Below are 26,034 nucleotides of genomic sequence, written 5' to 3'. Positions count from 1 at the left end.
CCAACAAGTTATGTTTTGAATTGGCTATCTAGTTAGTCTGCTGTCTGTCATTATTTTATACCTGCTGTGAAATGTCCAGTTCTCTCCCCTCAGGCAACATCTCACTGGCGCGCACAGACACGCACCGTTTATGATAATGGATGATATGTCGATTTAAGTGATTGATACTATTTAAGTGTGCCTTCATAAATTACATTAACAAACATTATGAAACCAATTTCCATGACTTTATAAACCCTCGTTTGACAATTTGGAATAGTGCATCATGAGCATTCAGTCTGGTATATTTTCAATCTGCGCAATCTGGAACAGGCTACGGTCACTCACAGACTAGCGGCAAATAAACGTGAACAAAGCGGAATCAGACTATTAATGCCCACTCTCAATTGCTATTCAGTGCAGTTCTCGCCTTCAATGTTTTTTGCGCGTCAATCTGGGCTAATTTAGGCTACTTTGTTTTAAAGAGGAGCCGGTACGCAATTCCCCCAAAATGAGAAGTGCTGGTAGGTCGCTCTGGCCCAGGTCAAGCACTGGTTCCCACGCTGACATGTCTCCGCGTTACAGCGCTTGTTTGCGGAAAACAACCGGAAGACGAGGCGACCACCTGTGTGTAAGCATAACGTGGAAAGTGTCGTTTCATTGGATGGAGACGCCCATTGCTGTATGGATCTGTGCAAAACGTGTATTTAAAAAATATATTTTAAGGATTCCTTCTCGCTGATTAAAGATAAATGTTTCGAAATCCATAGGCAAGCGATTATTAATTAACAACGTTTCGAAACGTTAAAACAGAGTCGGAATTGTAGTTCACAGGAGGCTGTCATGGGCAAAGCGAATGACTGAGAACTGTAAGGCAGAATGCTGCCTAGAGTTTTCAAGAGCTAAGGAATGACCCAACTTGTGACCTCACAGACAGACCTAACCCTGAAAAGTCAGGACTTATCCTAATAACCCTCCAGCTTTGATTTTGATAGATCTCGCTCTCTGTGTGTTTACAACCAGGGGTTATTGCAGTTCTCTTCTGGGTTGGACCAGTTGGGTCAGACGAGAGACTCCTCAGTGACAAAGAAAAGACGAGTGATTGACGCACCATGGAGGGCGGGAACGATGTGGATCTGTCCAACAGTAACATCACCCCGCTATGGAAGCGGCGCTCAGCCAATCACACTGGCCCCAGCAAGCTAAAGGCCCGGCCCCTCAGCTACCAGATAGACGGAGTCCACATGACTGACTTCCCCGTAGAGGACAACAAGTGCAGCTTTACCCTGAGCCAGCCTGCAGAGAGACTGGTGGCCACGCCGGGAGGAGGGACGGTCATTCTGAAGCACGTTCTCAACCAACCCACCAGGAAAACACGGGTAGTCAGGAGTATAAGTATTGGACATCTGTCCAAAGGACGTTTCTCTCTGTCCAAGTTCAAGTCGGAGGATGATAAGTCGCTGTCGTTGAACAGTAAGGCATGCCACGGTGGGAGTGTTGATAATGTGTGGTCAGACAAGCCTCTGCTGGACACCCAGAATCGACTATCCAGCCCGTTCACCCTCACCGCTCACAGGGACCAGATAGTGTTTGGGACGAGCCCTTCACCGCTGGACTCTGCCTCCTCCAAACACCCCTCTCCCCCTGCCTCCCCCAATAACCACCAACATGACCTGACCTCCCCTTCTTCCTACCACCCCTTAACTCCTGTCCCCTCTCCCCGTAACCCCAGCCCCTCTCCCCCTAACCCCAGCCCCTCCACCCCTAGTCTCAACACCCCTACCCCATCCCACAGCTCCACCTCCAGTATCAACTCCCTCTCTTCCCTCATCTCCACCCCTTCTGACCTCCCCACACCCCACAGCCCCTCCTCTGCTGACATGTCTGCCCCCTCTCCTTCCCCCTCTCATTCCCCCACTCCCACCCTCTCTCCCTACATCTCTCTATCTCCTCCTCCCTCCATTGTCCTCAGCACCCACAGTGCAGCTGCCCTGAAGAAGGGCACACAGCAGCTGATCCCCAAAGGGCTAGCGTCCCTGAGCAAGGCCTCTCCTGCTGGGGTACAGAGCCACGGCATGGGGGGTCTGCTGGGCCTGGATCCTACCAAGCGGGCCCTGCGAGCCCTCAGCATGGTGGAGACTGGATCCTTCTTCTCCACTGGCGTAGGGTCCGGGGGAGGGGGGACAGACCAGGATGAGAGCACTGAGACTCTGAAGAGAGGGTTGAGGTCTACCTCGTACAGGAGAGCAGTGGTAAGTGGAGTGGAAATGGAAATACCATCTGATGACCTCAAGACCCATCGTCTGTCCCAACCTGTAGACCCAAAGAGCCATCGTCTGTCCCAACCTGTAGACCCAAAGAGCCATCGTCTGTCCCAACCTGTAGACCCAAAGAGCCATCGTCTGTCCCAACCTGTAGACCCAAAGAGCCATCATCTGTCCCAACCTGTGCTCAAAGGACTACAGGAGGTCAAGGAGAGACCGACCAGCCCTGGGAAGAAGAACAAGGTAGGAAGACATGTATTCACCCATTATTGTCCAGGAAATTGTCATTCCTATTAACTGCTATGTCATGATACCATTCTCTCCATGCTTTGCCCCATGTGCCTGGATATTACTGTCTCTTACTTTAATTAACACTCATCTGCCTTATGGATTCATGTTTGATTAATTATTCTCCTGAAGTTCAGATCAGGACCAAAGTACACAGCTAGCTTGAAGTTGGAACATTGTCAGGAGACGCTTGTGTTGAAGTCCTACTAATAGTGAAGGCCTATGATTACAACACACTTCAGTCCACTGCTCTGTAATTAGGGAGGTCAGGGGTCAAGAGCAGGTCCCAGGGGAGACCTACTAACACTTGTCATTTAGAACCTGACAGATGTGTGTTTATAATGTCATTCATAACCAGATTTGCCTAATAAAGCATCATTTCGGATATTGTGCTGACTGCTCATGATAACAGATCTAGTGACAGTTTCAGTTCATAGTGTTGATATAGTAGTATGGCTGGGGCAGGGAGAGCTGATCCTGGGTCTGTTATTAATAGTGACATGGGGTCTTGTTCTGTCTCCCAGAGTCCTGATAAGAAGCCAGGACTGATCACACAGAGGACATTTGACAGTGAAGGTGAGTGCCACTTCTCTGTCTTAGTCATGTATATGAACTGGTGATGACTGTGACTTTCTGTACACATGGTTGAGGTCTTGCTGTCAATGGGGACTGTACTATTGTGATCCACCCTCAACCTGTTTGTCTGTCTGTGGTGTGATCCACCCTCAACCTGTCTGTCTGTCTGTGGTGTGATCCACCCTCAACCTGTCTGTCTGTCTGTGGTGTGATCCACCCTCAACCTGTCTGTCTGTGGTGTGATCCACCCTCAACCTGTGTCTGTCTGTCTGTGGTGTGATCCACCCTCAACCTGTGTCTGTCTGTCTGTGGTGTGATCCACCCTCAACCTGTCTGTCTGTCTGTGGTGTGATCCACCCTCAACCTGTCTGTCTGTCTGTGGTGTGATCCACCCTCAACCTGTCTGTCTGTCTGTGGTGTGATCCACCCTCAACCTGTCTGTCTGTCTGTGGTGTGATCCACCCTCAACCTGTGTCTGTCTGTCTGTGGTGTGATCCACGCTCAGCCTGTCTGTCTGTCTGTGGTGTGATCCACCCTCAACCTGTCTGTCTGTCTGTGGTGTGATCCACCCTCAACCTGTGTCTGTCTGTCTGTGGTGTGATCCACCCTCAACCTGTCTGTCTGTGGTGTGATCCAGAGGAGGAACTGTATCAGAACTACCAGGAGAAAGCTCTTCACAATGACTCTGATGAGGACCAGTCCAGAGAGGCCAAACCTGATGACCGCATCGTGATGCAGTACAGACCCATACGCACCTCCTGGAGCCAACTCAGTGTGGTGAGACACACACGCACACGCACACAGTGAATTGTGGTGCAGTGCCTCTCATAGAGTACAGAGACAAACACAGGGCCTTGTTGGGAAATGGACTGCCAGGGCTGTGAGGGATGTTGTCACATCTGGTCTGGCTGCGATCCTTACCCATCCTCCATCTCTCTCTCTCCTTCTCCTACTCTGTCTGTGACTGTCTGTCTCTCTCTCTCTCTCTGTCTCTTTATGTCTCTCTCTGTCTCTTCATTACTCTTGGTCTAGATAGGGAATTAAAACAGGGATAGGGAGGGAAGAGGGAGGGTGAGGGAGCAGGAAATGAAGGGGAGGGTGAGGGAGCAGGTTTGGGAGGGTGAGGGAGGGAGCATGAAAGGAAGGGGAGGGTGAGAGAGGGATCAGGAGAGGAAGGGGGGGTGAGGGAGGGAGCAGGAGAGGAAGGAAGAAAGATCTGGGACAGCAGGAGAGGAAGGGAGAAAGATCTGGGGCAGCAGACTAAGAGGAGGAGAGGAAGGGAGAAAGATCTGGGGCAGCAGACTAAGAGGAGGAGAGGAAGGGAGAAAGATTTTGGGCAGCAGAATGAGAGGAGGAGAGGAAGGGAGAAAGATCTGGGGCAGCAGACTGAGAGGAGGAGAGGAAGGGAGAAAGATCTGGGGCAGCAGACTGAGAGGAAGGGAGAAAGATCTGGGACAGCAGACTGAGAGGAAGGGAGAAAGATCTGGGGCAGCAGACTGAGAGGAGAGGAAGGGAGAAAGATCTGGGGCAGCAGACTGAGAGGAGGAGAGGAAGGGAGAAAGATCTGGGGCAGCAGACTGAGAAGAGGAGAGGAAGGGAGAAATATCTGGGGCAGCAGACTGAGAGGAGGAGAGGAAGGGAGAAAGATCTGGGGCAGCAGACTGAGAGGAGGAGAGGAAGGGAGAAAGATCTGGGGCAGCAGACTGAGAGGAGGAGAGGAAGGGAGAAAGATCTGGGGCAGCAGACTGAGAGGAGGAGAGGAAGGGAGAAAGATCTGGGACAGCAGACTGAGAGGAAGGGAGAAAGATCTGGGGCAGCAGACTGAGAGGAGGAGAGGAAGGGAGAAAGATCTGGGGCAGCAGACTGAGAGGAGGAGAGGAAGGGAGAAAGATCTGGGGCAGCAGACTGAGAGGAGGAGAGGAAGGGAGAAAGATCTGGGACAGCAGACTGAGAGGAAGGGAGAAAGATCTGGGGCAGCAGACTGAGAGGAGGAGAGGAAGGGAGAAAGATCTGGGGCAGCAGACTGAGAGGAGGAGAGGAAGGGAGAAAGATCTGGGGCAGCAGACTGAGAGGAGGAGAGGAAGGGAGAAAGATCTGGGGCAGCAGACTGAGGAAGGGAGAAAGATTTGGGGCAGCAGACTGAGAGGAGGAGAGGAAGGGAGAAAGATCTGGGACAGCAGACTGAGAGGAAGGGAGAAAGATCTGGGACAGCAGACTGAGAGGAGGAGAGGAAGGGAGAAAGATCTGGGGCAGCAGACTGAGAGCACCACCCGGCATGGCGACAATATGTTCTCCCTGGAGTACGTTGTGACGGGATCCAGTTTGGGCCCAGAATGGTAGGAGAGGAACGGGGGGAAAGGAGGGAACAGTACTGTAGAGACCAGAGTGGTAGGAGAGGAACGGGGGAAAGGAGGGGACAGTACTGTAGAGACCAGAATGGTAGGAGAGAGGAACGGGGAAAGGAGGGAACAGTACTGTAGAGACCAGAATGGTAGGAGAGGAACGGGGGGAAAGGAGGGGGGCAAATGCTGTTTTCCACTTAGGTGTTCTGTTCTCCTTGTTGATGTTTACTCTTATCTGGAGCTGCTCAAGAAGGGCTGAGGGAGAGAGAGACCAGTACTGTAGGAGACCAGTACTGTAGGAGACCAGTACTGTAGGAGACCAGTACTGTAGAGACTGTAGGAGACAGTACTGTAGTAGACCAGTACTGTAGGAGACCAGTACTGTAGGAGTCCAGTACTGTAGGAGACCAGTACTGTAGGAGACCAGTACTGTAGGAGACCAGTACTGTAGAGACCAGTACTGAAGGGACCAGTATTGTAGAGACTGTAGAGACCAGTACTGTAGAGACCAGTACTGTAGAGACTGTAGAGACCAGTACTCTAGAGACCAGCACTGTAGAGACCAGTACTGTAGGGACTAGTACTATAGGGACCAGTATTGTAGAGACTGTAGAGACCAGTACTGTAGAGACTGTAGAGACCAGTACTGTAGAGACTGTAGAGACCAGTACTGTAGAGACCAGTACTGTAGAGACCAGTACTGTAGAGACCAGTACTGTAGAGACAGTGGGGGACAGTACTGTAGGGGACAGTACTGTAGAGACAGTGGGGGACAGTACTGTAGGGAATAGTACTGTAGGGAATAGTACTGTAGAGAATAGTACTGTAGAGACTGTAGGGGACAGTACTGTAGGGAATAGTACTGTAGGGAATAGTACTGTAGAGAATAGTACTGTAGAGACTGTAGGGGACAGTACTGTAGGGAATAGTACTGTAGGGAATAGTACTGTAGAGAATAGTACTGTAGAGACTGTAGGGGACAGTACTGTAGGGAATAGTACTGTAGGGGACAGTACTGTAGAGACTGTAGGGGACAGTACTGTAGGGAATAGTACTGTAGGGAATAGTACTGTAGAGAATAGTACTGTAGAGACTGTAGGGGACAGTACTGTAGGGAATAGTACTGTAGGGAATAGTACTGTAGAGAATAGTACTGTAGAGACTGTAGGGGACAGTACTGTAGGGAATAGTACTGTAGGGAATAGTACTGTAGAGAATAGTACTGTAGGGAATAGTACTGTAGAGACTGTAGGGAATAGTACTGTAGGGGACAGTACTGTAGGGGACAGTACTGTAGAGACGGTGGGGGACAGTACTGTAGGGGACAGTACTGTAGGGGACAGTACTGTAGAGACGGTGGGGGACAGTACTGTAGGGGACAGTTAGTTCTGATCAAAATATTCAAACAAAGTTGACTTATCCAGATATTTCCAATGAGAGGAGTCCTGTCCCAGTCCTGTGTTTGATGCCAGATGGAAGGTCTATGGGCCATAACATGTGACAGGGCAGGCTGTAGTGTTTTATAGTAGTTGGATGTTCTGCTGTTTACACTGTGACAGGGCAGGCTGTAGTGTTTTATAGTAGTTGGATGTTCTGCTGTTTCTCCTGGTCAGTAACTGATGGTAAGTAACCTGGAGGTTTCCGTATCTTCATTCTCTGAAGGAGCAGAAAAATCCACCCTCCTGGAAATGAGAGAATGATCTGATGTTTAACGGATGGACAAAAGTGGCATCAATGTCCAAACTGACAGGACCTGTTCCTACTATCACACTTCCCTTCCCAAACTGACAGAACCTGTTCCTACTATCACACTTCCCTTCCCAGACTGACAGAACCTGTTCCTACTATCACACTTCCCTTCCCAAACTGACAGAACCTGTTCCTACTATCACACTTCCCTTCCCAGACTGACAGAACCTGTTCCTACTATCACACTTCCCTTCCCAAACTGACATAACCTGTTCCTACTATCACACTTCCCTTCCTAAACTGACAGAACCTGTTCCTACTATCACACTTCCCTTCCCAGACTGACAGAACCTGTTCCTACTATCACACTTCCCTTCCCAAACTGACAGAACCTGTTCCTACTATCACACTTCCCTTCCCAAACTGACAGAACCTGTTCCTACTATCACACTTCCCTTCCCAGACTGACAGAACCTGTTCCTACTATCACACTTCCCTTCCCAAACTGACAGAACCTGTTCCTACTATCACACTTCCCTTCCCAAACTGACAGAACCTGTTCCTACTATCACACTTCCCTTCCCAAACTGACAGAACCTGTTCCTACTATCACACTTCCCTTCCCAAACTGACAGAACCTGTTCCTACTATCACACTTCTCTTCCCAGACTGACAGAACCTGTTCCTACTATCACACTTCCCTTCCCAGACTGACAGAACCTGTTCCTACTATCACACTTCCCTTCCCAGACTGACAGAACCTGTTCCTACTATCACCCTTCCCTTCCCAAACTGACAGAACCTGTTCCTACTATCACACTTCCCTTCCCAAACTGACAGAACCTGTTCCTACTATCACACTTCCCTTCCCAGACTGACAGAACCTGTTCCTACTATCACCCTTCCCTTCCCAAACTGACAGAACCTGTTCCTACTATCACACTTCCCTTCCCAAACTGACAGAACCTGTTCCTACTATCACACTTCCCTTCCCAAACTGACAGAACCTGTTCCTACTATCACACTTCCCTTCCCAGACTGACAGAACCTGTTCCTACTATCACACTTCCCTTCCCAAACTGACAGAACCTGTTCCTACTATCACACTTCCCTTCCCAAACTGACAGAACCTGTTCCTACTATCACACTTCCCTTCCCAAACTGACAGAACCTTTTCCTACTATCACACTTCCCTTCCCAGACTGACATACCCTGTTCCTACTATCACACTTCCCTTCCCAAACTGACAGAACCTGTTCCTACTATCACACTTCCCTTCCCAAACTGACAGAACCTGTTCCTACTATCACACTTCCCTTCCCAAACTGACAGAACCTGTTCCTACTATCACACTTCCATTCCCAAACTGACAGAACCTGTTCCTACTATCACACTTCCCTTCCCAGACTGACAGCTACCGCTTTGGTTCAGACTCTCTGTTTCCTAGAGGTCTCTAGTTTCCAGTAACACCTGTAAGGTCAGACTCTGTTTCCTAGAGGTCTCTAGTTTCCAGTAACACCTGTAAGGTCAGACTCTGTTTCCTAGAAGTCTGTAGTTTCCAGTAACACCTGTAAGGTCAGACTCTGTTTCCTAGAAGTCTCTAGTTTCCAGTAACACCTGTAAGGTCAGACTCTGTTTCCTAGAAGTCTCTAGTTTCCAGTAACACCTGTAAGGTCAGACTCTGTTTCCTAGAAGTCTCTAGTTTCCAGTAACCGTAGGGACAGGGGGAAGTGGTGTATCTAAGAGTGTTGACACCATACTCTTAGATGAGAGGCTTAACCCCCCCGGTTAAGGGTAGGACAGGGGAGTAAGGGTAAGACAATGATAGATTTATGCCTACGGTCAACCTCTTACCTCAACCACTCCCTTTTGAGTGAATACTGCGTTTCTGTTGTCACGGTTACACCTGTCCCTCTGTGTTCTCAGGGAAACTCCAAAAGCAGGGCAAAGTTCAGTTGTCGTGGCGGGAAGGTGGTTGCTAGGACACTAAGGACCTGCAAGGCCGTAGATAGATAAATAGAAGTTGATTGCCTTTTAAAGGGAATTTATCTTGCACAATAGCACAAACTTGGCAAGCTGTTGGCATTTTGGCTGTATTGGTTTGGCTGTTGGCTTGTTTGTTTTGTATCCTAGTCTGGATGTGTTTGCAAAGGTCTCCATTAGGTTTGTCACGATACCAGTATCACAATACTCCGAGGTATCGCAGCAAGGAAAGAAAAGATGAAGCAGACTCCGTTTCCTGAGGAAAACAGTCATAATGTTAGTAACAAGCAGCCTGAAGTGTTTCACCCCAAATCACGTTTGTTTTGCTTGCTTTAACCCACTATATGTTACTTACAGCAGGGTTTCAAATCAAATCAAATCAAATTAATTTATATAGCCCTTCGTACATCAGCTGATATCTCAAAGTGCTGTACAGAAACCCAGCCTAAAACCCCAAACAGCAGGCAATGCAGGTGTAAAAGGACCAGAGAGTATAGTCTGCATCGTGTTTTCCTTGTTGCCATGGAAAATCAGGTATTGTAGTATCGCCATCCTGGTATCATGACAACCCTAGTCGGCCTGACCCCATTTAGTCGACTGGTCCATTGTTTGGTCTTTAGGCTGTTGGTCGACTGAGATTGTTTTAGTCGAGCAGTAACATAAACAGTACAAGTCAAAAGTTTGGACACACCTACTCATTCAAGGGTTTTTCTTTATTTTTACTATTTTCTACATTGTACAATAATAATGCAGACATCAACACTATGAAATAACACATGGAATCATGTAGTCACCAAAAAAAGTGTTAAACAAATTAAAATATATTTGAGATTCTTCAAAGTAGCCACCCTTTGCCTTGATGACAGCTTCACACACTCTTGGCATTCTGACAACCAGCTTCATGAGGTAGTCAACTGGAATGCATTTCAATTAACAGGTGTGCCTTGTTAATTTGTGGAATTTCTTTCCTTAATGCATTTGAGCCAATCAGTTGTGTCGTGACAAGGTAGGGGTGGTATTCAGAAGATAGTCCTATTTGGCATTCTCTCAACCAGCTTCACCTGGAATGCTTTTCCAACAGTCTTGAAGGAGTTCCCACATATGCTGAGCACTTGTTGGCTGCTTTTCCTTCAGTCTGCGGTCCAACTCATCCCAAACCATCTCAAATGGGTTGAGGTTGGGTGATTGTGGAGGCCAGGTCATCTGATGCAGCACTCATCACTCTCCTTCTTGGACAAATAGCCCTTACACAGCCTGGAGGTGTGTTGGGTCATTGTCCTGTTGATAATTCAATTATAGTTCCATTAAGCGTACAATACTGTTGTAGCCATGCTGGTTAAGTGTGCCTTGAATGCAAAATAAATCACAGACATTGTCACCAGCAAAGCACACCCACACCATTACACCTCCTCCTCCATGCTTCATGGTGGGAACCACACATGCAGAGATCATCCGTTCACCTACTCTTCGTCTCACTAAGACATGGTGGTTGGAACAAAAAATCTCAAATTTGGACTCAAAGGACAGATTTCCCCCGGTCTAATGTCCATTGCTCATGTTTCTTGGCCAAAGCAAGTCTCTTCTTCTTATTGGTGTCCTTTTGTAGTGGTTTCTTTGCAGCAATTCGACCATGTAGGCCTGATTCGCACAGTCTCCTCTGAACAGTTGATGTTGACATGTGTTTGTTACTTGAACTCTAATCTAACATTTTTTTGGGCTGTAATTTCTGATGCTGGTAACTCTAACTTCTCCTCTACAGCAGAGGTAACTCTGGGTCTTCCTTTCCTGTGTTGGTCCTCATGAGAGCCAGTTTCATCATGGCGCTTGATGGTTTTTGCGTCTGACCATATTTTCTGACCATATTTTCTGACCATGACTTAAAGTAATGATGGACTGTTGTTTCTCTTTTCTTTTTTGAGCTCTTCTTGCCATAATATGGACTTAGCCCTATTTGGTAATAGACCATCTTCTGTATACCACACCTACCTTGTCACAACACAACTGATTGGCTAAAACGCATTAAGAAGGAAAGAAATTCACACCTGTTAATTGAAATGCATTCCAGGTGACTACCTCATGAAGATGGTTGAGAGATTTGTTTAACACTTTTTTTGGTTGCTACATGATTCCATATGTGTTATTTCATAGTTTTCATGTCTTCACTATTATTCTACAATGTAGAAAATAGTAAAAATAAAGAAAAACCCTTGAATGAGTAGGTGTGTCCAAACTACTGACTGGTACTGTATACAATAGTTCCTCAATTCCTGAATTACAATAGTTATTCAATTCCTAAATTACAATAGTTCTTCAATTCCTAAATTACAATAGTTCCTCAATTCCTAAATTACAATAGTTCCTCAATTCCTAAATTACAATAGTTCCTCAATTCCTAAATTACAATAGTTCCTCAATTCCTAAATTACAATAGTTCCTCAATTCCTAAATTACAATAGTTCCTCAATTCCTAAATTACAATAGTTCCTCAATTCCTGAATTACAATAGTTCCTCAATTCCTAAATTACAATAGTTCCTCAATTCCTGAATTACAATAGTTCCTCAATTCCTGAATTACAATAGTTCCTCAATTCCTGAATTACAATAGTTCCTCAATGTATTTGAAAAATATTTCCAGCTCTCTCCCATTCAGGTTGCTTGTAATGATTGATTCATGGAGGAGTGGAAGGGTGCTTGGGGAAGATGACAAAGGACCGGGTGTGGAGAAGTATTGGTAGGGAGCAGGGATTGAAGCAGTGGGCGATGGAGACATGTTGGCTCTAATGCTGCCTTGTGTCAGTGGCAGATGTTTCTAGAGGAGGGGGGATACTACACACACACACACACACACACACACACACACACACACACACACACACACACACACACACACAACAACGTAAGCTATCCTGTGCATACACCCAGACTCCCCTGAAAGGAACCTTTCTTTCTCTAAACTAGCACACTGGGGTCTTTATTCAGCTCCTACAGGGCTTTATTCAGCTCCCACAGGGCTTTATTCAGCTCCTACAGGGCTTTATTCAGCCCCTACATGGCTTTATTCAGCTCCTACAGGTCTTTATTCAGCTCCTACAGGTCTTTATTCAGCTCCTACAGGTCTTTATTCAGCTCCTACAGGTCTTTATTCAGCTCATACAGGTCTACAGGTCTTTATTCTGCTCCTACAGGTCTTTATTCAGCTCATACAGGTCTACAGGTCTTTATTCTGCTCCTACAGGTCTACAGGTCTTTATTCAGCTCCTACAGGTCTTTATTCAGCTCCTACAGGTCTTTATTCAGCTCCTACAGGTCTACAGGTCTTTATTCAGCTCCTACAGCTCTACAGGTCTTTATTCAGCTCCTACAGGTCTTTATTCAGCTCCTACAGGTCTACAGGTCTTTATTCAGCTCCTACAGGTCTTTATTCAGCTCCTACAGGTCTTTATTCAGCTCCTACAGCTCTACAGGTCTTTATTCAGCTCCTACAGGTCTTTATTAAGCTCCCACAGGGCTTTATTCAGCTCCCACAGGGCTTTATTCAGCTCCTACAGGGCTTTATTCAGCTCCCACAGGTCTTTATTCAGCTCCCACAGGGCTTTATTCAGCTCCCACAGGGCTTTATTCAGCTCCTACAGGGCTTTATTCAGCTCCTACAGGGCTTTATTCAGCTCATACAGGTCTACAGGTCTTTATTCAGCTCCTACAGCTCTACAGGTCTATAGGTCTTTATTCAGCTCCTACAGGTCTACAGGTCTTTATTCAGCTCCTACAGGTCTTTATTCAGCTCCTACAGCTCTACAGGTCTTTATTCAGCTCCTACAGGTCTTTATTCAGCTCCTACAGGTCTACATGGCTTTATTCAGCTCCTACAGGTCTTTATTCAGCTCCTACAGGTCTTTATTCAGCTCCTACAGGTCTACATGTCTTTATTCAGCTCCTACAGGTCTTTATTCAGCTCCTACAGCTCTACAGGTCTTTATTCAGCTCCTATAGGTCTTTATTCAGCTCCTACAGGTCTTAATTCAGCTCCTATAGGTCTTAATTCAGCTCCTATAGGTCTTTATTCAGCTCCTACAGGTCTTTATTCAGCTCCTACAGGTCTACAGGTCTTTATTCAGCTCCTACAGGTCTTTATTCAGCTCCTACAGCTCTTTATTCAGCTCCTACAGCTCTACAGGTCTTTATTCAGCTCCTATAGGTCTTTATTCAGCTCCTACAGGTCTTAATTCAGCTCCTATAGGTCTTAATTCAGCTCCTATAGGTCTTTATTCAGCTCCTACAGGTCTTTATTCAGCTCCTACAGGTCTACAGGTCTTTATTCAGCTCCTACAGGTCTTTATTCAGCTCCTACAGCTCTTTATTCAGCTCCTACAGCTCTACAGGTCTTTATTCAGCTCCTATAGGTCTTTATTCAGCTCCTACAGGTCTTAATTCAGCTCCTATAGGTCTTTATTCAGCTCCTACAGGTCTTTATTCAGCTCCTACAGGTCTACAGGTCTTTATTCAGCTCCTACAGGTCTTTATTCAGCTCCTACAGGTCTACATGGCTTTATTCAGCTCCTACAGGTCTTTATTCAGCTCCTACAGGTCTTTATTCAGCTCCTACAAGTCTACAGGTCTTTATTCAGCTCCTACAGGTCTTTATTCAGCTCCTACAGGTCTACATGGCTTTATTCAGCTCCTACAGGTCTACAGGTCTTTATTCAGCTCATACAGGTCTTTATTCAGCTCCTACAGGTCTACAGGTCTTTATTCAGCTCCTACAGGTCTTTATTCAGCTCCTACAGGTCTACAGGTCTTTATTCAGCTCCTACAGGTCTACAGGTCTTTATTCTGCTCCTACAGCTCTACAGGTCTTTATTCAGCTCCTATAGGTCTTTATTCAGCTCCTACGGGTCTTTATTCAGCTCATACAGGTCTACAGGTCTTTATTCTGCTCCTACAGGTCTTTATTCAGCTCCTACAGGTCTACAGGTCTTTATTCTGCTCCTACAGGTCTACAGGTCTTTATTCAGCTCCTACAGGTCTTTATTCAGCTCCTACAGGTCTACGGGTCTTTATTCAGCTCCTGCAGGTCTACAGGTCTTTATTCAGCTCCTACAGGTCTACAGGTCTTTATTCAGCTCCTACAGGTCTTTATTCAGCTCCTACAGGTCTACAGGTCTTTATTCAGCTCCTACAGGTCTATAGGTCTTTATTCAGCTCCTGCAGGTCTACAGGTCTTTATTCAGCTCCTACAGGTCTTTATTCAGCTCCTGCAGGTCTACAGGTCTTTATTCAGCTCCTACAGGTCTACAGGTCTTTATTCAGCTCCTACAGGTCTTTATTCAGCTCCTACAGGTCTACAGGTCTTTATTCAGCTCCTACAGGTCTATAGGTCTTTATTCAGCTCCTACAGGTCTACAGGTCTTTATTCAGCTCCTACAGGTCTTTATTCAGCTCATACAGGTCTACAGGTCTGTTATGAGAACTACTCCTGTGGTGGAGTCATGGACAGTGTGTGTCTGTCTTGCTGCTTTCACAGACAGAAAATGTGTGTGTGCTGCCACAGACAGCTGAACACACATTAGCCCTAATTCCTCTAAAAGCAGACACCTGAGAGTTTACACTGTGATGGATACAGAGGTATGCCTCACCTCTAAACAATTCCTTTCATTCCTAAAGTTGTGCGACTGTTTTGTTTTGCTAACAGTTGGCAAATATAGCCAGTAGACGTGTGTGTGTGTGTGTGTGTGTGTGTGTGTGTGTGTGTGTGTGTGTGTGTGTGTGTGTGTGTGTGTGTGTGTGTGTGTGTGTGTGTGTGTGTGTGTGTGTGTGTGTGTGTGTGTGTGTGTGTGTGTGTGTGTGTGTGTGTGTGTTTGTGTGTGTGTGTTTTCTTCCTGATGTTGTTACTGAAACCTGTGTTTGTCCTGCAGGTAAAGAAGAGTGGTGTTTCTGATAAACTCAGCCAGGAGGAGCGGAAGAGACAAGAGGTAACAACAGCCTTAGTGTGTGTGTGTGTGTGTGTGACCCCTTCATACAGAGACAGTTTCAACAAAGGGTCAAGCAGACTGGACCCAGAATGGTTAGGATGCATGCACACACACAGACACACACACAGACAGGTCACTTACTGTAGCCCCCCGTTGCACTCTAACAAACCATGCCTAAACTCCTCTCCCCGTAACCTTTTCCATAGCAAACAGTAAACCCTTCTTAAAGGGGAGGGCTTGAAAATATGGACCATAGACAAGTTAACCAGTTGATGTTGAGGGACATATGAATTCATAGCATGGATGTCTCAGCAAATACGTGTCTAGAGAAGTGTGCAGATGGAGAGTATCACCGATTTGGGAGTCCCATAGGGCGGCGCACAATTGGCCCAGCGTCGTCCGGGTTTGGCCGGGGGTAGGCTGTCATTGTAAATAAGAATTTGTTCTGAAACTGACTTGCCTAGTTAAATAAAGGTAAAATAAATCAAAATGGAGCTATAAGAGGTGTGAACAGCTCTTCTCCCGGTGTGATCACTACCTTCTCTCTCTAAATGAATGACTGAGCACATAATTATTGTCTACATGTCCTACTAATAGAATATCAGAGTTCAGAGTGATGGCAGAAATGTCACATCAGAATGAGTGTTTTACCCAATATCATGTGTGCCAGCTGTGAGTAGCCTCATCCTCTAACCAGCCATTACCCCACTCAGGGGCTTCTCTCTCTGTTCTTTCTGCATATCTCCATCAGTTTTAAAATGTTATTTAGCCGTGATGAGGAGCTGGGGTGTAGACCATGATGAGGAGCTGGGGTGTAGACAGGGATGAGGAGCTGGGGTGTGGACAGGGATGAGGAGCTGGGGTGTAGACAGGGATGAGGAGCTGGGGTGTAGACAGGGATGAGGAGCTGGGGTGTAGACAGGGATGAGGTGAGCAGACTGGGATGAGGAGCTGGGGTGTAGACAGGTATGAGGAGCTGGGGTGTAGACCGGGATGAGGAGCTGGGTTGTAGACAGGGATGAGGAGCTGGGGTGTGGACAGGGATGAGGAGCTGGGGTGTAGACAGGTATGAGGAGCTGGGGTGTGGACAGGGATGAGGAGCTGGGGTGTAGACAGGGATGAGGAGCTGAGGTGTAGACAGGGATGAGGAGCTGGGGTGTGGACAGGGATGAGGAGCTGGGGTGTGGACAGGGATGAGGAGCTGGGGTGTAGACAGGGATGAGGAGCTGGGGTGTGGACAGGGATGAGGAGCTGGGTTGTAGACAGGGATGAGGAGCTGGGGTGAGCAGACAGGGATGAGGAGCTGGGGTGAGCAGACAGGGATGAGGAGCTGGGGTGATCAGACAGGGATGAGGAGCTGGGGTGATCAGACAGGGATGAGGAGCTGGGGTGAGCAGACAGGGATGAGGAGCTGGGGTGAGCAGACAGGGATGAGGAGCTGGGGTGAGCAGACAGGGATGAGGAGCTGGGGTGAGCAGACAGGGATGAGGAGCTGGGGTGTAGATAGGGATGAGGAGCTGGGTTGTAGACAGGGATGAGGAGCTGGGGTGTAGATAGGGATGAGGAGCTGGGTTGTAGACAGGGATGAGGAGCTGGGGTGTAGACAGGGATGAGGAGCTAGGGTGAGCAGACAGGGATGAGGAGCTGGGGTGTAGACAGGGATGAGGAGCTGGGGTGTAGACAGGGATGAGGAGCTGGGTTGTAGACCGGGATGAGGTGAGTAGACCGGGATGAGGAGCTGGGGTGTAGACAGGGATGAGGTGAGCAGACGGGGATGAGGAGCTGGGGTGAGCAGACAGGGATGAGGAGCTGGGGTGTAGACCAGGATGAGGAGCTGGGGTGTAGACCGGGATGAGGTGAGCAGACAGGGATAAGGAGCTGGGGTGTAGACCGGGATGAGGAGCTGGGGTGTAGACCGGGATGAGGTGAGCAGACAGGGATAAGGAGCTGGGTTGTAGACAGGGATGAGGAGCTGGGGTGTAGACAGGGATGAGGAGCTTGGGTGTAGACAGGGATGAGGAGCTTGGGTGTAGACAGGGATGAGGAGCTGGGGTGAGCAGACAGGAATGAGGAGCTGGGTTGTAGACAGGGAGGAGGAGCTGGGGTGTAGACTGGGATGAGGAGCTGGGTTGTAGACTGGGATGAGGAGCTGGGTTGTAGACAGGGATGAGGAGCTGGGGTGTAGACAGGGATGAGGAGCTGGGGTGTAGACAGGGATGAGGAGCTGGGGTGAGCAGACAGGGATGAGGAGCTGGGGTGTAGACAGGGATGAGGAGCTGGGTTGTAGACAGGGAGGAGGAGCTGGGGTGTAGACAGGGATGAGGTGAGTAGACAGGGATGAGGAGCTGGGGTGTAGACCGGGATGAGGTGAGCAGACAGGGATGAGGAGCTGGGGTGAGCAGACAGGGATGAGGAGCTGGGGTGTAGACCGGGATGAGGTGAGCAGACAGGGATGAGGAGCTGGGGTGTAGACCGGGATGAGGAGCTGGGGTGTAGACCGGGATGAAGTGAGCAGACAGGGATGAGGAGCTGGGGTGTAGACCGGGATGAGGAGCTGGGTTGTAGACAGGGATGAGGAGCTGGGGTGTAGACAGGGATGAGGTGAGCAGACAGGGATGAGGTTTCTGTTGTTACATGTGTTTAGTTATTGGAGTGGATAGGTATGTTTATTCTCTCCAGATGGGACTTGGCTTCTCTGTCATTCAGCCTCTGAGTACCACTGCCATAGAGGAGAAAAACGAGCCCAATGGCAGGGAAGACACAGTGCTGTCACGATACTTCTTGATATCCTGATATTAGGCCTGGTATCACAATGTTGATCATACCAGTTGAAAATAGCCACATTTTCTGGCAGTTTACATAGATTTTTCACTTGCTTCTGTGCAAAAAAAAGTGTGTCATTTTTGAGCCCTCACCAGTTAGCATCCCTGTAATTACTCTCTCTCTCTCTCGTTCTCTCTCTCTCTCGTTCTTTTGTTCTCTTGTTCTCTCTCGTTCTTTTGTTCTCTTGTTCTCTCTCGTTCTTTTGTTCTCTCGTTCTCTCTCTCTTTTTCGTTCTCTCTCTATCGTTCTCTCGTTCTCTCTCTCTATCGTTCTCTCGTTCTCTCTCTCTATCGTTCTCTCGTTCTCTCTCTATCGTTCTCTCATTCTCTCTCTCTATCGTTCTCTTATTCTCTCTCTCTATCGTTCTCTCGTTCTGTCTCTCTCTCTATCATTCTCGTTCTCTCTCTATCGTGTTCTCTCTCTCTCTGTCTCTGTCTCTCTCTCTCTGTCTCTGTCTCTCTCTCTGTCTCTCTCTCTGTCTCTGTCTCTCTCTCTCTTTCTCTCACTCTCTCTCTCTGTCTCTCTCTCTCTCTCTCTCTCTCTCTCTCTCTCTCTCTCTCTCTGTCTCTCTGTCTCTCTCTCTCTCTCTGTCTCTCTCTCTCTCTCTGTCTCTCTCTCTCTCTCTCTCTCTGTCTCTCTCTCTCTCTCTGTCTCTCTCTCTCTCTCTGTCTCTCTCTCTCTCTCTGTCTCTCTGTCTCTCTCTCTGTCTCTCTGTCTCTCTCTCTGTCTCTCTCTCTGTCTCTCTCTCTGTCTCTCTCTCTGTCTCTGTCTCTCTGTCTCTCTCTCTCTCTCTCTCTCTCTCTCTCTCTGTCTCTCTCTCTCTGTCTCTCTCTCTCTCTCTCTCTCTCGTTCTCTCTGTCAGGCCATATTTGAGTTGATATCGTCAGAACACTCCTACCTCCACAGTCTGGAGGTTCTGATCCGGATGTTTCAGAACTCAGCAGAGCTCAGTGACACCATGACCAAGACCGAGCACCACCACCTCTTCTCCAACATCACAGACGTGTGTGAGGCCAGCAAGAAGTAGGTCCTGTGTGTGTGTGTGTGTGTGTGTGTGTGTGTGTGTGTGTGTGTGTGTGTGTGTGTGTGTGTGTGTGTGTGTGTGTGTGAGAGTGTACGCTTGCCTTAGCTAGAGAAAGGGGTATTGTAGGTATTGTAATTGATGTTCCAGACAGACACATAGCTAATGAAAGAGAGAGAGAAACTGCAGCTAAACTACAAACAGAACACAAACTTCACACTGTATCATAGTCCCTGTTCCTTTATGAGCACAAACATGCTGTGTAGTCTGTGGGCTTGAAAACAGAGGCAGGGCTGTGTGTGTTTGAACAGAGAGAGTCAACAGTGGCCCTCCCTGACTAGATTTCACCCAGTGATCTATGAGCGTCTGTGTGTGCATACAATTGTGAGTTTTCTGTAGAGAACATCGGTGTGGCTGGACTAGAGGTGATGCAAGTTTGTCATTAGAGCATGGAGACTGCTGAACATGGTTGTGTTCAATGGTCCTCACAGCTTATGTAACTGGAGAACACAGACAGACAGACAGACAGACAGACCAGACCAGACCAGACCAGACCCGACCCGACCGTGTGTGTGTTCCTTGACCCCTGGATCCTCTTCCTGTCATCATGCCCGGCTTAATACACCACAACCCAAACCTGTGTGTAAGAGACCTGTGTGTGTGTGAGAGATCTGTGTGTGTGTGAGAGACCTGTGTGTGTGTGTGTGTGTGAGAGACCTGTGTGTGTGTGAGAGAGACCTGTGTGTGTGTGTGAGAGACCTGTGTGTGTGTGTGTGTGTGTGTGTGAGAGACCTGTGTGTGTGTGAGAGAGACCTGTGTGTGTGTGTGTGTGACCTGTGTGTGTGAGAGAGCTGTGGCTGACTGCTCTCTCATAAACACACACAACCCTCTGTTTCTCTGGAACAGTGTGTTCATGTCTGTGACAGTCTCCTGGGTTAGCTCATGCTGGCAGCTGTGTGCATGTCTGTTTCTGTGTGTGTGTGATCTTCCCATCCCCCTCTCATTCCTGAGGTCCGAACTTGTGTGTGACACAGGTAGCCCCTCCCCCACCTCACAGGTAACCCCCGCCCCCCAATACGACAGGTAACCCCCCCACCTGACAGGTAACCCCACCCGACAGGTAACCCCTCCCCCACCCGACAGGTAACCCCCACCCTAAAGGTAACCCCACCTGACAGGTAACCCCTCCCCCACCCGACAGGTAACCCCCCCATACGACAGGAAACCCCCCCCACCCTACAGGTAACCCCCCCCTCACCCGACAGGTAACTCCCCCCCATACGACAGGTAATCCTCCCCCCATACGACAGGTAATCCCCCCCCCCCACCCGACAGGTAACCCCACCCTACAGGTAACCCCTACAGGTAACCCCACCCGACAGGTAACCCCACCCTACAGGTAACCCCTACAGGTAGCCCCACCCTACAGGTAGCCCAACCCTACAGGTAGCCCCACCCTACAGGTAACCCCACCCTACAGGTAACCCCACCCTACAGGTAACCCCACCCGACAGGTAGCCCCACCCTACAGGTAGCCCCACCCTACAGGTAACCCCACCCTACAGGTAACCCCTACAGGTAACCCCACCCTACAGGTAACCCCACCCGACAGGTAGCCCCACCCTACAGGTAACCCCTACAGGTAGCCCCACCCTACAGGTAACCCCTACAGGTAGCCCCACCCTACAGGTAACCCCTACAGGTAACCCCACCTGACAGGTAGCCCCACCCTACAAGTAACCCCTACAGGTAACCCCACCCGACAGGTAACCCCACCCTACAGGTAACCCCTACAGGTAACCCCACCCTACAGGTAGCCCCACCCTACAGGTAACCCCTACAGGTAACCCCACCCCCACCCGACAGGTAGCCCCACCCTACAGGTAACCCCTACAGGTAACCCCACCCGACAGGTAGCCCCACCCTACAGGTAACCCCTACAGGTAACCCCACTCTACAGGTAACCCCACTCTACAGGTAACCCCACCCTACAGGTAACCCCACCCTACAGGTAACCCCACCCGACAGGTAACCCCACCCGACAGGTAACCCCACCCTACAGGTAACCCCTACAGGTAACCCCACCCGACAGGTAACCCCACCCGACAGGTAACCCCACCCGACAGGTAGCCCCACCCTACAGGTAACCCCTACAGGTAGCCCCACCCTACAGGTAGCCCCACCCTACAGGTAACCCCACCCTACAGGTAACCCCTACAGGTAACCCCACCCTACAGGTAACCCCACCCGACAGGTAACCCCACCCTACAGGTAACCCCTACAGGTAGCCCCACCCTACAGGTAACCCCTACAGGTAGCCCCACCCTACAGGTAACCCCACCCTACAGGTAACCCCACCCTACAGGTAACCCCTACAGGTATCCCCTACAGGTAACCCCACCCTACAGGTAACCCCTACATGTAACCCCTACAGGTAGCCCCACCCTACAGGTAACCCCACCCTACAGGTAACCCCACCCTACAGGTAACCCCACCCTACAGGTAACCCCTACAGGTAACCCCACCCTACAGGTAACCCCTACAGGTAACCCCACCCTACAGGTAGCCCCACCCTACAGGTAGCCCCACCCTACAGGTAGCCCCACCCTACAGGTAACCCCTACAGGTAGCCCCACCCTACAGGTAACCCCACCCTACAGGTAACCCCTACAGGTAGCCCCACCCTACAGGTAACCCCACCCTACAGGTAACCCCTACAGGTAACTCCACCCTACAGGTAACCCCTACATGTAACCCCTACAGGTAGCCCCACCCTACAGGTAACCCCTACAGGTAACCCCACTCTAAAGGTAACCCCACCCTACAGGTAACCCCTACAGGTAACCCCACCCTACAGGTAACCCCTACAGGTAACCCCACCCTACAGGTAACCCCACCACATTAGTATTTGGAGTACATCAGTACAGAACCTTTATTAAAACTGCATATCTCACGTGTCAGGTGTGTTGAGTGTCTGGAACATGGGTATTCACCTGTTACCCTACGAGGTCCAAAGCCTGCTGTTTCTCTGTTCTACCTGATAATTGCACCCACCTGGTATCCCAGGTCTAAATCAGTCCCTGATTAGAGGGGAACCTGGTGTCCCAGGTCTAAATCAGTCCCTGATTAGAGGGAAACCTGGTGTCCCAGGCCTAAATCAGTCCCTGATTAGAGGGAAACCTGGTGTCCCAAGACTAAATCAGTCCCTTGTTAGAGGGGAACAATGAAACAATGCAGTGGAACTGGCTTGGTGGTCCAGAGTTGCGTTTGAAGGATCTAGAGCACAGGTGTCAAACTCATTCTATGGAGGGCCGAGTGCCTGCAGGTTTTCACTCCTCCATTGGACTTGATTGATTAATTAATGTCACTAATTGGTAAGGAACTCCCCTCACCTGGTGGTCTAGGTCTTAATTGAAAGGAAAAACTAGCAGACACTAGGCCCTTCATGGAATGAGTTTGACACCCCTGGTCTAGAGGAAGGTGACTGAGAGAAACAAAAGTAATCCACCAGTCTTCTCTCTGGTTGAACAGGATGTTTAAACCTGCCTCGATCCACCAGTCTTCTCTCTCTGGTTGAACAGGATGTTTAAACCTGCCTCAATCCACCAGTCTTCTCTCTGGTTGAACAGGATGTTTAAACCTGCCTCGATCCACCAGTCTTCTCTCTCTGGTTGAACAGGATGTTTAAACCTGCCTCGATCCACCAGTCTTCTCTCTGGTTGAACAGGATGTTTAAACCTGCCTCGATCCACCAGTCTTCTCTCTCTGGTTGAACAGGATGTTTAAACCTGCCTCAATCCACCAGTCTTCTCTCTGGTTGAACAGGATGTTTAAACCTGCCTCGATCCACCAGTCTTCTCTCTCTGGTTGAACAGGATGTTTAAACCTGCCTCAATCCACCAGTCTTCTCTCTCTGGTTGAACAGGATGTTTAAACCTGCCTCGATCCACCAGTCTTCTCTCTGGTTGAACAGGATGTTTAAACCTGCCTCGATCCACCAGTCTTCTCTCTCTGGTTGAACAGAATGTTTAAACCTGCCTCGATCCACCAGTCTTCTCTCTCTGGTTGAACAGGATGTTTAAACCTGCCTCGATCCACCAGTCTTCTCTCTGGTTGAACAGAATGTTTAAACCTGCCTCGATCCATCAGTCTTCTCTCTGGTTGAACAGGATGTTTAAACCTGCCTCGATCCACCCGTCTTCTCTCTGGTTGAACAGGATGTTTAAACCTGCCTCGATCCACCAGTCTTCTCTCTGGTTGAACAGGATGTTTAAACCTGCCTCGATCCACCAGTCTTCTCTCTGGTTGAACAGGATGTTTAAACCTGCCTCGATCCACCAGTCTTCTCTCTCTGGTTGAACAGGATGTTTAAACCTGCCTCGATCCACCAGTCTTCTCTCTCTGGTTGAACAGGATGTTTAAACCTGCCTCGATCCACCAGTCTTCTCTCTCTGGTTGAACAGGATGTTTAAACCTGCCTCGATCCACCAGTCTTCTCTCTCTGGTTGAACAGGATGTTTAAACCTGCCTCGATCCACCAGTCTTCTCTCTGGTTGAACAGGATGTTTAAACCTGCCTCGATCCACCAGTCTTCTCTCTGGTTGAACAGGATGTTTAAACCTGCCTCGATCCACCAGTCTTCTCTCTGGTTGAACAGGATGTTTAAACCTGCCTCGATCCACCAGTCTTCTCTCTGGTTGAACAGGATGTTTAAACCTGCCTCGATCCACCAGTCTTCTCTCTCTGGTTGAACAGGATGTTTAAACCTGCCTCGATCCACCAGTCTTCTCTCTGGTTGAACAGGATGTTTAAACCTGCCTCGATCCACCAGTCTTCTCTCTGGTTGAACAGGATGTTTAAACCTGCCTCGATCCACCAGTCTTCTCTCTGGTTGAACAGGATGTTTAAACCTGCCTCGATCCTCCAGTCTTCTCTCTGGTTGAACAGGATGTTTAAACCTGCCTCGATCCACCAGTCTTCTCTCTCTGGTTGAACAGGATGTTTAAACCTGCCTCGATCCTCCAGTCTTCTCTCTGGTTGAACAGGATGTTTAAACCTGCCTCGATCCACCAGTCTTCTCTCTCTGGTTGAACAGGATGTTTAAACCTGCCTCGATCCACCAGTCTTCTCTCTCTGGTTGAACAGGATGTTTAAACCTGCCTCGATCCACCAGTCTTCTCTCTGGTTGAACAGGATGTTTAAACCTGCCTCGATCCACCAGTCTTCTCTCTGGTTGAACAGGATGTTTAAACCTGCCTCGATCCACCAGTCTTCTCTCTGGTTGAACAGGATGTTTAAACCTGCCTCGATCCTCCAGTCTTCTCTCTGGTTGAACAGGATGTTTAAACCTGCCTCGATCCACCAGTCTTCTCTCTCTGGTTGAACAGGATGTTTAAACCTGCCTCGATCCACCAGTCTTCTCTCTCTGGTTGAACAGGATGTTTAAACCTGCCTCGATCCTCCAGTCTTCTCTCTGGTTGAACAGGATGTTTAAACCTGCCTCGATCCACCAGTCTTCTCTCTCTGGTTGAACAGGATGTTTAAACCTGCCTCGATCCACCAGTCTTCTCTCTGGTTGAACAGGATGTTTAAACCTGCCTCGATCCACCAGTCTTCTCTCTGGTTGAACAGGATGTTTAAACCTGCCTCGATCCACCAGTCTTCTCTCTGGTTGAACAGGATGTTTAAACCTGCCTCGATCCTCCAGTCTTCTCTCTCTGGTTGAACAGGATGTTTAAACCTGCCTCGATCCACCAGTCTTCTCTCTCTGGTTGAACAGGATGTTTAAACCTGCCTCGATCCATCAGTCTTCTCTCTGGTTGAACAGGGTGTTTAAACCTGCCTCAATCCACCAGTCTTCTCTCTCTGGTTGAACAGGATGTTTAAACCTGCCTCGATCCACCAGTCTTCTCTCTGGTTGAACAGGGTGTTTAAACCTGCCTCGATCCACCAGTCTTCTCTCTGGTTGAACAGAATGTTTAAACCTGCCTCGATCCACCAGTCTTCTCTCTCTGGTTGAACAATATTAATGTCTCTTCTCCATGCACTCAAACAAACAAAACAAATTGACCTCTAACCATGAGCTCTTCTCTGTTCTGGGCTCTCTCTCTCTCTGGCTCCAGTGGAAACCTTGTCCTCCACCCTCTCCTCTCCTTCCTCTTCCCTCATCACCCCTTCCCCCTGTTCTTCACCACAGTGTTCTCTCTGACTGGTGTTTATCTGGGTCAGGCAGACCGTCCCCTGCAGCACAGTCTCCTCTCTGATTGGTGTTTATCTGGGTCAGTCAGACCGTCCCCTGCATCACAGTCTCCTCTCTGATTGGTGTTTATCTGGGTCAGTCAGACCGTCCCCTGCAGCACAGTCTCCTCTCTGATTGGTGTTTATCTGGGTCAGTCAGACCGTCCCCTGCAGCAGTGTCCTCCAGTACAGTGTGTGTGATCTGAACCTGGTAACTGGTGTGTCCTGGCAGGCCAGTTGTCAGGGGACAGCTTTAGGAATGACGGGGGACAGCTTTAGGAGGGGCAGGGGACAGCTTTAGTAGGAGGGGCAGGGGACAGCTTTAGGAATGACGGGGGACATCGTTAGGAGGGGCAGGGGACATCTTTAGGAGGGGCAGGGGACAGCTTTAGGGGGGTCAGGGGACATCTTTAGGAGGGTCAGGGGACATCTTTAGGAGGGTCAGGGGACATCTTTAGGAGGGTCAGGGGACATCTTTAGGAGGGGCAGGGGACATCTTTAGGAGGGTCAGGGGACATCTTTAGGAGGGTCAGGGGACATCTTTAGGAGGGTCAGGGGACATCTTTAGGAGGGGCAGGGGACATCTTTAGGAGGGGCAGGGGACATCTTTAGGAGGGGCAGGGGACATCTTTAGGAGGAGGGGCAGGGGACAGCTTTAGTAGGATGGGCAGGGGACAGCTTTAGTAAGAGGGGCAGGGGACAGCTTTAGTAGGGGGGGCAGGGGACAGCTTTAGTAGGAGGGGCAGGGGACAGCTTTAGTAGGATGGGCAGGGGACAGCTTTAGTAGGAGGGGCAGGGGACAGCTTTAGTAGGAGGGGCAGGGGACAGCTTTAGTAGGAGGGGCAGGGGACAGCTTTAGGAG

The 26,034-nt window shown here is 49.1% G+C and overlaps 1 protein-coding gene across 1 annotated transcript in view; it reads left to right on the top strand.

Moving 5' to 3' along the window:
- Positions 1-595: 595 nt before the first annotated feature.
- Positions 596-26,034, top strand: part of LOC139397355 (rho guanine nucleotide exchange factor 26-like) — a gene marked incomplete at its 3' end in the record, with an annotated part of 41,637 nt that continues 16,198 nt past the window's right edge. Inside the window, exons 1-6 of the mRNA XM_071144114.1 lie at positions 596-610; positions 1,003-2,486; positions 3,056-3,107; positions 3,745-3,884; positions 15,035-15,091; positions 18,777-18,937. Coding sequence (XP_071000215.1) covers positions 1,092-2,486; positions 3,056-3,107; positions 3,745-3,884; positions 15,035-15,091; positions 18,777-18,937 — 1,805 coding nt within the window. The remainder of the gene's footprint in view (positions 611-1,002; positions 2,487-3,055; positions 3,108-3,744; positions 3,885-15,034; positions 15,092-18,776; positions 18,938-26,034) is intronic.

Source organism: Oncorhynchus clarkii, unplaced genomic scaffold, assembly GCF_045791955.1.
Source record: "Oncorhynchus clarkii lewisi isolate Uvic-CL-2024 unplaced genomic scaffold, UVic_Ocla_1.0 unplaced_contig_13490_pilon_pilon, whole genome shotgun sequence".
NCBI classification, from domain to species: domain Eukaryota; kingdom Metazoa; phylum Chordata; class Actinopteri; order Salmoniformes; family Salmonidae; genus Oncorhynchus; species Oncorhynchus clarkii.
The sequence above is the reverse complement of the archived record's forward strand: the minus strand, read 5'-3'. Positions and strand labels throughout refer to the sequence as shown.